This window comes from Coptis chinensis, chromosome 6 (assembly GCF_015680905.1).
Source record: "Coptis chinensis isolate HL-2020 chromosome 6, ASM1568090v1, whole genome shotgun sequence".
NCBI classification, from domain to species: domain Eukaryota; kingdom Viridiplantae; phylum Streptophyta; class Magnoliopsida; order Ranunculales; family Ranunculaceae; genus Coptis; species Coptis chinensis.
In genome coordinates this window covers 43,833,276-43,846,477 of record NC_141461.1, presented here as the reverse complement: position 1 = coordinate 43,846,477, position 13,202 = coordinate 43,833,276, and the positions used below count along the sequence as shown (strand labels likewise).

The 13,202-nt window shown below is 35.6% G+C and overlaps 2 protein-coding genes and 1 long non-coding RNA gene across 4 annotated transcripts; all 3 read left to right on the top strand.

Annotated features, from left to right (window-relative positions):
* The first annotated feature begins 3,067 nt into the window (after positions 1–3,067).
* Positions 3,068–3,773, top strand: LOC147493109 (uncharacterized). Its single transcript, XR_015197329.1, has 3 exons — positions 3,068–3,141; positions 3,235–3,325; positions 3,430–3,773. It is a non-coding gene; the product is annotated as an uncharacterized LOC147493109 (long non-coding RNA).
* A 1,589-nt stretch (positions 3,774–5,362) lies between these two features.
* LOC147493108 (uncharacterized) lies at positions 5,363–5,764 on the top strand. Its single transcript, XM_086567749.1, has one exon. The coding sequence runs from the start codon at positions 5,363–5,365 to the stop codon at positions 5,762–5,764; it is 402 nt and encodes a 133-aa protein (XP_086423875.1).
* Positions 5,690–9,884, top strand: LOC147493107 (V-type proton ATPase subunit a3-like). Of its 2 annotated transcripts, none has more exons than XM_086566729.1 (5): positions 5,690–5,818; positions 7,766–7,849; positions 7,923–8,116; positions 9,086–9,145; positions 9,295–9,884. In XM_086566729.1, the coding sequence occupies exons 1-5, from the start codon at positions 5,816–5,818 to the stop codon at positions 9,497–9,499; spliced, it is 546 nt and encodes a 181-aa protein (XP_086422855.1). In that variant the 5' UTR covers positions 5,690–5,815; the 3' UTR covers positions 9,500–9,884. The 2 variants fall into 2 exon arrangements, with proteins under 2 accessions (XP_086422855.1, XP_086422857.1); XM_086566731.1 differs by having other exon boundaries at positions 5,690–5,822.
* The last annotated feature ends 3,318 nt before the right edge of the window (positions 9,885–13,202 follow it).

Below are 13,202 nucleotides of genomic sequence, written 5' to 3'. Positions count from 1 at the left end.
TACATACAATATGTGTCTGACACGGACACGTTAATAAGATTAAAATTGGCAATTTCACATTTGCACTCTGGGATATTTACCATAGTGGCAATTTTGATGTTGGCAGTCTGTGAAGAATAAATTCCTCGAGATTTTACACTCTCAGAATATTTCCGAGATGCAAAATGACAATCATGTTTGAAAAATGATCCATCATATGAAAATTGTATTCTTATTGCTACCATTAAAAGTATTAATGCGCCTTTGAAACATTGTAGACCCTCTCATTTCTGGCATGGTTTTGCTGTCAATTATTTCAAAGGCTTTATTAGATAATTTCACTTCAAAGTCATGGTTCACAATATTTATATTCACTTTAATTTTTAGCACCGGATATTACTCTACCTTTTAAATTGGCAATTCTACTTCTCCAAATAAAAAATTGGTTACTCAAATAGAATTTGAATTTGGCATAAGTATTGTAACCCCACCGACATATGTACAAAACTTAAAACCTCCTGAATAGGCATAATGGAAATTTGTCAAATAACAAGTGTATCACTTTCAAATAGCCCATTCTCCTATGTCCATGTATACCAACACATGGAACCCTTTCAAATGTGTCCGCTCAAATGTGTTCAAACTTTCCAAACGTTGCCAACTTCCAATCAGTTGCTACAAAAAAAAAAGTTTATAACTGTTCTCATTAGAAATGTGATTGTCACTATAAATATGGGCTTCTACTTAAGTTCAATTCTCTCGTTTTTAAGCTTAATCCTCGCTTGCTCTCTCTTTCAAGACCTCGGGAGGAGATCGACAAAATAACCTATACTATCCTCATAAACCTTCAGAAACTACATCACTTTTTATGGAAAAGGTATATTGCTTTAGATATATATTTTTCATTTCAAAATTCCAACATTAATTTTGTATGCTCTCTCGCCTCCATGATCGCTTTGATGAATTTATTGACGCCGGCTTCCTCGCTTATTCTTCAGTTTCAAATGGATATGGAAGAGACTCGATATCATCCTTTATCCGACATATCTCATTGGAATGGATAGTTGCAAAATCAAGGTTCGACTATCTAGAAAATGGAATGTTGTCGATCAAAACATTCCGTTAGACAAACAAATAGGCAACATGAGGATAGATATGATATTAATTGATGAAACTGTAAGTAGCAAAAGTTAAACTATTATTTTAATCATTTCTTAATACACAATGATAAAACAACTTAAACCTTATGATCTTTTTGTATTAATATTACAGGGAGTTCAATTACATGCTACCGCTCAAACGGCATGCACAATCACTATCGCCTCTTCTACAAGAAGGACGAGGTTCTTCACATTGAAAACTTTAGTGTTACATCAGTTCTCAATGACTATCGTCCCCGCTCAAACAAGTGTAGGCTTTTTTCAATTGGGACACAATTGTTAAGACAATTAATGGAATACATTCGAAATCCCAATGTATGACTTTGATTTTCTCGAATTTGGCGATTTAGCTTACTTCGTTTCGGTGATATTAGAAACTGCTCGGTATTTAATCATTGTCTATTTATAAAGTTATCGGTTTAGATCATTATTTTAACACAACTTTTCGTTGCAGATGCCTATGGAAGATTAACAAAATTTCAGAAATAATGGAGACCACAGGCGCACACACTCGGAGAAATTTATTTGGACAACGGCCGGTATTCATTTCTCCTTTCTTGCTTATATAATTTGTTAGCATATTTTGTCTATTTTCTTAAATATACCTATATGCTAACGCCTACAATAACAACCAAGCGAAGCCGGCTAAGGTTACCCTCTCCGGGAAATACATACCAATTTAATAGACAAAGATGTGATTGAAACCGCTACAAGTGGTCCCTGTTTTGGTTGTCACTTCACTGACATCGGGGAATTCTTTGGTAATGTTCAAGCTTATCATTTATTTACCCCTTCTTGCTTATAATTTAATAAGTATTGTTAATACAGATGAATACCATTTCATCATCGACAAATTCAACTCAATTGTTATTTAACTTGGAAATCCTGAAGTTAGAAGTATCATGAACAGTGCTCTTTTTTATTTCTTTATTTTTTTCGATGAATTCCTAGACATGGTCTTCACATTGATAGTGTATTGTTGTTGATACATGAAATCCTTTCATGATTGTTTTCACGATTATACAGTTTTGACGATGGAAAAGTTGAGTGTTGATTGGTTCTTCATCAACTCAATCAAATGTGGAAGAGAGATCCGTAAGGAATAGAAAAAGACGCTTTTAGAAATTGCTGCTGAAACCACTAAAGTTGTAATGCATTTATATATAATTTATAATATATGCAAGGTTAGTATACATTAATATTAGAATAACTTGGTGTGTGTGAGTTATAAGAATTATGATATATGCAGGGAAGAAGCTTTACATGTGCAGCAACAATTTGTGAAGTAATACATGCATATGAACCTTATTACGACTTCGTATGATAAGAATAAATGTCGGAAAGAAACTGGTTGATCAATGGTGCAACAAATGCAATAAATTTGTCTCATCTCCAATACCAAGGTATAAATAATAACATATTTCAATCGTCAATCTTTTTTAGTGCAATCTTCTTACTAAAAAAGCATCGTTTTCATTTACGAAAGTACTGCAATTAAGGATCATAATGGATACCTCGAAATGATCAGATTTGGAAATAAGGCTGAGTCGTTAGTGCAACAATCTGATCCGAAAGTTGAAAGATATCAATCAATCGGTAAATCAAATATTATCCTTTTTAGCACATAGTGTAATCGCATAATAAAATAACTCTATTCCTTTTAACTCATTTTTTTTTGGACAGCCAAATGGATCTCAAGTTGTTAAAGACATATTGAACAAGCTAATTGGTCGCTCATTTGTGTTTGAACTAAAAGTCAATGAATACAAACTTTGGGTGAAGTGAGGCAGTCATTGACAACTACTAGAGTGTTTCCGCACCAATTTGAAACGGTAAAATATATTCTAACATTTTGTATTATAATGTGCATATCAAGATATCTATATATTTAAACAAATACATTATTATTGTATATATAGGGTAATGCTCATTGAAAGCAAATGAAGATCTTAGTACACAATTGGAATGTGGTACTTCAAACATAGAAGTAATTGAATGTGAGGTTAGGTTCACTGTCACACTTCTATTCCACATATGCTTTTAAAAATTTAGTATACATATTGTTATACTCACATTTTATTACACTGTATGATAGGAATTTCCTGCTACAAAAGGGGATAATACTTCAGAATGTTTAACCACCAAACGCCATAAATATAAGAGAATGCGGAAGAAATATGACTAAGGTATTGCATGTTTCTGACATCCATTAAATGCATTAAATAGCAACCTTAAATATTTATCTATTACCCTTTGAAACTGATATTAATATTTATGCTTTGTTTTACAGGAATCAAGCTTGGTGCGTGCTAAGTGGAAGAAGATTAAAAGAAAAGATTTTGTAATATTTTAGGAGATGATGACTCTAAATATTTTCTATTTCAATAAATGTCTGAACAGACATCTAGAACCCTTGGTGGTCATGTGATGTCAATTGGTTCAGTAATGTAAACTATTTCAATAAAAAGTGCTGTTGTTCATCTATTGAGCTCTTGCCTCCATTGCTTCCATTAGTCCCACTGTTAATGGCTCCAGTTGTTCTACTAGACCTTTCATCTGCAGTGAGGCTTGCACCATTTGGATTTTCATGCAACCGGAGAGCAAACTCAAGGTTCCACAACACGCCACCCATAGATGGGCTTATCCTTCCCTTGATCGGATAATCATTTCTCACCAAGCTTTTACAAATTTGTTTAAGCACTTCGGGTTCACCTTTCCCTTTAGCCGGGGATCGATAATGTCCTCGAGAATTCCCTTCCTTTGGCAAGTCAGAGCCCAATCATCTAGACTTACTTGCTCCTTTGGAAGGGTAGGGTTTAGTGCGTGCCTTGCACATAAGACCTCAAAGCGGACAACACCGAAAAGAGTATCGATTTGTCCGTCAACCTACCGTCGCCGGAAATACTCGGGATCCAAGTAACCAAAGCTCCCTTTCACCACAAGATTAACATGGGTCCGGTTGAGATTTTGACCTGTTTTGAGAGTCCAAAATCGATACCTTGGCGACCCAATTGTAGTCCACCGTAATATTGGTGGTCTTTACATCCGAAAGTGAATGATGGTGTACTTGGCACCTTTATGAAGGTAGTAAAGTCCTCTAGCGGCTCCAATGCAAATCCCCAACCTTTGCTTCCATGAGAGTTGAGGGTTGTTGCTCTTATATATATATGCTCCCTTAGAGTGCCATTGCCATGTAATCATACACCAAGATCATCTCATCATTCTCTTCACAGAACCCAATCAAAGAGCACGTGTCTCAACTTCGACAGATCTCAATTTCAATCTCATCTCTATGTCGGCAATTCCCTATTTAGAAAAACTACCATTCCATGGACCCTAACAAAGAAGATGGAAGAGGGCAGCCAAAAAACTTGACCACGCATCGGGTGCATCTCACATACATTGCGAGAGGCCGATAATTTCAAGCGGATGTTGCAAAGAAAGAAGGGAACCTAGAAACTATTACGCATAATTCATATATTACAATACCATTGTAATAGAACCTAGATAGATACTCAAACTAGATTTCCAACCATTTTATTTGTTTATTAAGTTCTGAGATTATCTCAAAGTGTAGTGAGTGCTGGAGAAGTCATATGAGAAATGGAATAAAGAACTGCACCAGTGAAAGAGTGTATGATTGATGGTGCTCTAACTTTGTGGCATTAAAAATACTTTCGAATGTGTTGTAAATTAGTTCTTTCAATAATAATAATCAAATTGCGATCTTTACCATAACAAATTACAATATACTTGCCATCATTCACGTGCGTAGCACGTGCCCTCCACTAGTATATATAAGGATAATGATTATTATGCTTTCACCATGTCCCTTACCAAAAAGATTTCCCTATAAGCGGTGGATTTCTTCAACAGCAATCCCGTTCTGAAAACAAGGATGCACATTGGCCTAATTGCACCACAACATAGACACTTGTTATTAGTACGCAAATTTTTCCCTACGAAAATGGTTTAGACCTTGCCTAAATAAGCCCAACTGAGTCGTCCATAATAAATAAAACCTCACAACACACACAATAATGTGAAGAAGAGGCGATTACGACGACGAAAAAGGCCACCGTAGCAGAGAGAGAAGCTCACCCCGCGTTTCACCAGAACAACAACAACTAAAATGATGAATATGAGGTGATGAATCTGATGAGGAATTAAAAGGATTGAGTATCGAATAACCAAAAGGAAGAATATCAGGAATTGTGGGTCCTATGCCTTTGCCGAGGGCTGAAGGGCATATAAGTTATGGAGGAGCTTTGCGGCCTGGTGAAGGTGATGCTATTGCTCAGTATGTGCAGCAGGGGAAGCGTATTCCTAGAAGAGGAGAAGTGGGTCTTTCGGCTGATGAGATTCAGAGGTTTGAAGACCTTGGTTATGTTATGAGTGGTAGTAGGCATCAAAGGATGAATGCCATTCGTATCAGAAAGGAAAACCAAGTCTACAGTGCCGAGGATAAGAGGGCATTGGCAATGTTCAACTATGAGGAGAAAGCAAAACGTGAGCACAAGGTTATGGCTGATTTGCAAAGCCTGGTTCAACGCCATATTGGGGAGGATGTTGGCCCTACCCACGATCCTTTTGGGGGAAAAGCCACTGATGATACTGATGCCTGATCTTCATGGATGTGAAACATAATCTCTGTGCCTCTGTTATTTCTTACCATTATGGTTGGTATGTTTGTTATTTTCTTGTATTGAACTGTAGTCTATATGCCTATCGTTTGTACTTCTTTTACTTGTTGCAGTATATGATTTTCCTAACTGAGGAAAAACATCTTTCATAATCAGATATAGTTAAGTTTTGGACAAGGCATTAATGCTTGTTAAAGGCTTTGAGAAGTTTGTCATTTTAGTTTCAATTCTCTGTAACTGTTGGAAATAAAAGTTTCATATTGTTTCTGTATGTATATGACTGCTTTTAATCTAATTTACAACAGCTGAGATATAACTTTTAAATGAATTTGAAATGGTGACTGCTTTTCTATCTAGAATTAATAATAGCTCCAATTCTTGACCTTCTTGAAAAATCTAACATAGTTTGGTTTGGTATTTGTTCTTCCTCAAGGAGGAAGTTGAAGGGTTGGTATAGTTGTTTGGAGGAGGAAAATGCTTTATATAGAATGGACTGGGATGCTATGAGTTTAAGTGGAATCAGTTTTCTAAATAAACCATTGGGTAGTGGTGAGAGGCAATCAGTTCTCCCTACATTTGTTTAATTCTCCTTCGTCTATTCGCACAATTATAATCACCTCTCCTAAATTGGTTGAAAGTGGAAACTTTGCCAAAACTAATTTGTTCCGTCATAAACTCTTAAGAAAATTTGTTTCGGTCATAAATGTTTTTTTATTTTCTCACTTTCAAGAACCCACGCAGCTCTCTATGGTATCTGCACCGGCTCTATCATCTCTACCCAAAACTTTGATCATGTAAAACATGTCAATGTGTTTTACTTTAGTTATGTCTTGAGTGTCGCTCTCTTTGATCATTGATCTCATCACAGCACCCGAAAAGTAGGGAAGGGAAGGGCTTACCCCACCCTTATTTAACTTACAGGGCAATCAAAGAATAGAAGCAAAGACATGAGTTATTGGACACGCAAGTTTGATGTATCCCATTTGATACCTGATGCTTCCATGTTTTGTTGGTTCGGTTATTTCTAACCAATAGGTGTTCAACAAGCAAGCAATTTTATTCCGTTTAATGGCTTTATGTTTCAGTATCTATTTGCATAGTTAAATGTTTTTTAAATTGAATCAAGTTGAAAGCAATAAAGGTCATTAATTGAAAATGTTTTTGCATATCTATCTTCTCATTTATCGCAATCTCTATACAATGTCTCATCTTTTTTCTTTTTTGTTGGTAGATTAATATGGGTTAGTTATTTACTACCTTTAGGTTACAATTTTTTTCCTATAACAGTAAGTTTCTCTCCTCTTTTTAGTCAACAAGGGAATTAAGTTTTATCAATGGTTTGAACCAGAAAGAATGTAGTATCATTGAATTCTCTAGGATTTTTTTTTTGTGGTGTTTTGTCAATGATCTTTGATTGTTTCAATGGGTTATTTGTCTATTCATTGTCTTTTAATCCACTGTGAGAACTAAGTACTCTAACCTATAAGAAAACTGGGTTTTTTTGTGCAATGAAACACATTAATTTTATTCCTGATGACCTTAAGTTTTCTCAATGTATAAAGTATTTGGAGCAAGCTATTTGGTTGATCACTTACATCCGTTTATTGTATGCATACCGAGATTTATGGTAGACAAAAGATCATGTGTTAACAATTATACTTAAAACTATGTAAGCTGTTTTTTGCTTTCAGTTTCTAAAACCAACCATTGCTCTAATTACTTCTAAAACTTGACGAAAGTCAATATCTTTTGCACCTGTTTATATATATATTTTGCTAACTTGCTGTGTATCTATTTGATTCATCGTTACAGAAGATACCAACAATATGATAAATCCAATGCTCACTCCTCTTCTTAGCAAATTTTATCAGTTCATCGTGGCTTATTAGATACCAACATGAATTAGTTTAAGAGGATATCTATATATGACTGGCTGCTTGCAATTTAGACCAGCCTCATTCGTTTCTTCTGTTTTAATACCAGATTGTGCTACTGTTGCTAGCTCTTGTTGCTGTACCATGGATGCTACTTCCAAAACCTTTTATTTTGAAGAAACAACATCAAGAGGTACAATTAATTTCTTTTTTGTTGAAATTTTCTAGGCACTTTATTTTGTTTCTAATGATTGAGTTTCTTTCAGAGGCACCAAGGTCAATCTTACCAACCACTTCACAGTGCTGATGAATCTCTTGAAGTTGAAGTGCATCATGATTCCCATGGTCACGAGGAATTCGAGTTTAGCGAAGTTTTTGTACACCAACTAATACATACGATAGAGTTTGTCCTTGGAGCTGTCTCAAATACGGCGTCGTATCTTCGGTTGTGGGAACTCAGGTATGCTCTGTACAATGTGAATCATCTCTCTTCTGATGTGTTCCATGCGTTATTGTATGCTAGTCTATATGCAGTGCACATATGTAGGTATGCAGCTAATATGGAAGGTTACTAATCCATATTACCATAAATTGAAAAGCAATGATGTGGTTGACAATATGAATGAGCTGATATAGGATGATCTTCATAATTAAGATCCTCTTGACCACAATATCAACATATAAGCTTCATTCCATGTTTGCCTATGAAGTTGTGACGAGAGGAGATATTGGGACCTTTTGTTTCGCAGAACGAGTCCGTATTTGTGCTCTATGCACTGACTGCTTGTCTTAAATCCCGCTGACTTACAGGCCACACGATTGCTATCTAAGGAACAAGCAACGAAGAAAGTTAGGTAAATGAGGGAGTAAATTAATATAAAAAAAACTTTCCTTCCTTCACTTCTTAAGCAACGAACAAAGACCTGACTATGGATCAGTCAGGTCTTTACTTTCCTTCCTTCACTTCTTAATCCTTTCACTCTTGCCCTTGGAATTCGGCCGTTTGTTCGCCTGGTCTATGTAAAAGAACATTACTATCTGAAGTGTTGTACAAGTTGTAAAACTTGAAGTGCAAGCTTAATCTCCTTACGCTTACTGCTTCAGATACGTGTGTTGACGTCCACCAATATAGTTGTTGATTTAGGTTGGGATGAAAGAATGGTTGAGGAGCTTCCTTCCATGTCTGTCGCATGTGTTTTGGTGCATTGATTGGCTTTATGCACCATTGGATGTGGACTGTGTACAATGTACTAAGTTTGAAATTGAACTGACAAGGATTCATATTTTCCGCCTAGTTTGTTGCATCGCTTTATTCATGAAGTTTTATGCATGAGGATGTATGCAAGGAGGATGCTCTCTTATTTTCTGACCATGTTTAGTGTCTGTTCTCACTTCTTATGTGTGTTGATGATTATTTCTTTTGCTCCAGTCTTGCCCATTCAGAGTTGTCGAAAGTACTCTATGAGAAGGTCTTACTACTTGTTTGGGGGTACGTTTCTGCCACATCTTCAATTTTATTTTATATATTTTTTCTCTCTCGTTGTAACATTAATAAACACAGCTCCACTAAGGGGAAGGAATAACTTGATAGGGAGTTCCATAACTTCGAAGTAGTGATATGTTTGTTCTTCCCGACAGGTACAACAATATCCTTATTCTTGTTGTTGGCATCATCGTTTTTGTCTGTGCTACTGTTGGTGTATTGCTGGTGATAGAAACATTGAGTGCCTTCCTACACGCCTTGCGTCTTCACTGGGTAGAGTTCCAGAACAAGTTCTATGAGGGGGATGGTTACAAGTTCTACCCATTTTCATTTGCATTGGTTACTGACGGGGATGAGTGATGTGCATCTCCTAGTCTACAGTGCTCTGAGAATATTGGATTTGAATTTATATTGGTACGAGTCCGTCTATTCTTTCATTTAAACCGTTTGGAGAAGGCAATCAGGTGATATGCACAGTAGTTTGGTGGAAGGAAGTTTTGCCCTTTGCACCCCCACAGTTCTGCAGTGTTTGTTTGTATTTGTCAATGTAATAAAGTTGGTCAAGTAGATGTTGTTGGGTTGAAGAGGAGCTATTTTTGAAATTGTGGCAATAGTATTTATATTGTGTAATAAGGGATAGTCCTCTGGAGAGGTGGATAAAGGACGCTTTAAGTTATGGATACATTATTTGAATTTAGTATCAATGTGAATCTGTAGCATAATATATATTTTGCATTTTACATCACTGTATCTCCTGCTCAAGTTTCTTATTCAAGGGATGTATACGACGACCCTGCATTTACTTCAAATCAAAACAAAAAGAAAGAGAGAGAATATGGGTTAAGTTTTTTACTCTCTTTATCAATTATGAGATTCTAATCATGACGAGCCCAATTGTGCAGATGAAATGCCGGCGCTGGAGCATGATTACACCGCAGTAAAAACTCTTATTCAACTCTTTGAAGACTACTTCAATATCGTACCTGTTGAAATACCTAATGAGATATTGAGCCTTAAAAGTCTATTAGATCATCCTCAAGGGTAAGCAAACTTGTGTTTAAATTTTGTGTCATCGACAAGATGCCGTTTCCAAATTTTGTGCATTCTGATTGCAAACTTTCGTTTGGTTTGCATATCCTAGTGCTTAAGAAAAATATATTTTATTCCTTTCAAACTCCAGCAATGGTTGCTCATGCCATTGAAGTGAGATCTACAATTTTGAAAATTAAAAACTACTAAATGCTTTTATGGTGTGCAGTTTAAATATATGTTTGGATGTCATTCCAAGTGACGCCCCTCTCTAATTCTAATTTTGGCTATATGTAAACGTGAGAATCGGTGTCACTTGGAGTGACATAAATGACGCCCACGTTTTACAATCCAAATATGTAAGATTAATACGTAGTGGGAGTTTTTCGTATGGCACCTACGTGGAGGTGCAATTCTACACCCCCATTGGAGATGACCTAAAATGTGTTTTTTAGAGTATGAGATGTTTTTATTTAGAGCACGTTAATTTACTGTTTCAAAATAATCATAAAACGTTATTCAAGCAGACTTCCTCAACAGTATTTAAAGTTTAGACGCAATCTGGACTCTGCACATTGTCTCGTCTACCCTCAAACACAATTCTAATTATATATACTAGTAAATGGGCACGTGCGTTGCACGTGCTATAAAAGAAAATTTGTTGTGGAGAAAATCAAAGTAATGAAAGCATGTAAATTAGAATAGTAAATTAAAAAAGTTCAATAAGAAAAAAACAAAACATTTCAATACGCTAGTTGTATTCTTTGTTCGATTCGCTTTTTATGCTCTGCCATGTTATGCATTAAATATATTCAAGAGGTAATTTAGTCAATATATAATTATTAGTTTATATGCCACAAACTAATTTACCAAAAAAATAGGCATTATGTTAATGAAGTTAACCTTTGTGTTGCTAGTTGTGTAATTATCTTGTCGAGCATTTATATGTGATTGAGGAACATTGTTGGATTCATATCAGTGTACCCCAAATGGTTTAAGAGAATTAAAAAAAATTTGACCCAAATGATAGTCTCGTGGAACATTTTCGTTAAGAGAAGTGTTGCCAAATATTAGCTCTTTCCCTAACATTACCATTTACAAAAGAAAGAAAGGGATCAATGTTCTCATAAGAGAGTATGGCTTGACGTTGTAGCCATCTTCCTTCCAGCTACCAAGGCATGACATACCCTACAAAAGCTTGAACTGCTAGCTACTTGTGAATCAGGTTCAAGGCGCATACATATACCCAGTTCATTTATATTAGCAGCTTTCTCAATGTACACCAGGAACTATAGTCATGCAGTCAGTTCTAGAATAAGTTATTGAGTCCTGGTTCTCCAAATTAAGCATGCTCTGGCCAGGATTTGATGGTCAGTTGGAAAGTCCTATGGTACTAACATAGTTGCAGTTCGGGGGTTATGTCTGTTGGTTTGGCTTGGATGAAAAACTACCTAAATTGGACTTTCTGTCAGACTCTGTTATGCAACAGGTAACTTATCTAAGTCCTGACTGGTTTGCACACTTTAATATCACTTGATTGCAGATTATTTAGGAAGGCTTCTAACCTAACCTTATCCCTCATTGAGAATTTTAGACATCAGGGAAAGAGGCTAGCCTTTTACCCCTCTAGGGTCAAGCTTTTATATAACAACTATTTACGGAAATGATGTTGCATCACCATTGCATGGCAAACCAAATATAATAACCATTATTAACATAACTGTTGCATGACAAATCAAAGAGTATTTATTCAAAATCTACCACGGCATCCGTTGCCGCCAAATAACAATTTAATTAAGCTAATCCAGATTTGAAAAAAGGACTTGTGGACGATGATATGGTTAATTGCTTTTGAGTAAATTTCACCTGATAAATGGACGGGTAACAATGAGACACATTCTCTATTTGTCACCGAAAACTAACCTAAGGCACAAATTTCAAACCATCTTATTTGGTTTCTCTCGTCCAAATTCTCTATCTTATTTACCATGTCATATATTCGCCTAAATTCTACGTTCTTAAAAGAGAGAGGTAGGTTTGAGTAGGACACAAAGTAGAAGACGCAAAAATAATTAATTAAGATGAATTGCTAACTCCTGGGATTTGATTTCAAATATAGCACGACATAACTCATATGTGAATCAGTAGCTACAAAATGAATGCACTAATACACTCCTGATCTGCGTATGAGTTGTCAATATAAGAAGAATGCACTATAACAATCCCAATTTGAAAAAAAAATAGCTGAAACAAATTTGAAAATATGTAAAATGAACTTAAATACTGCTCTAACATTTCTTCCAACAAAAAAATATCTAAAAACCAAATATAGTCATAAAGTTAGAGTCTAAAAATGAGTTGCTTCCATCACCATAATTAGTAATAAACAATTCACCATAGTGAAAAAGGACTGAAAAATACATACTTCTAGGGCCCTCAATACTTGAGAACTAATTCAAGTCCGTTCTTAGAGATTGATAAATGCAAATTTATGCATACCTATTTAATGTCTTTCACTATAGTACTATGAAAAAAAAAAACGATGAAACAATGCAGTAATGATAAAATTGTGTCCATTTAAATTTGATATATGCAAAGTGTTGTAGAAGAGACAAGAAGATAGTAATGAGCAAACCTTTTTTTTTTTTGCGATAATGCTATTCCCCAGTGCCAAAGATGCCACATGAGAAATTGGGAAGCAAGAGAAGAAGTTAGGCTTGACAACGGAACAATTTTTGTATTTATAATTACGGTTTAAAACGGGAACAATTTTAAAGTGATAAGTCCGTTGTTGTTTGTTTTCCTTCCTTTCTATTTCCTTTTTCCGGCCTCGCTAACTTAAGTATCTGTTCCTTTCCTGGGCCTCGCTAACTTAAGTATCTGTTCCTTAGAGCATTCCCAATGCAAGGATTGCAAGCTACTATTTTTCACCTCGACAAGATTTCCCCTCTTTTCCACCGCTTTGGTGAAAAGCAAAGTGAGGCTGCCCAATGCAAAGGTGAAAAAAATAATAATCTCGACAGATGTTGGATTC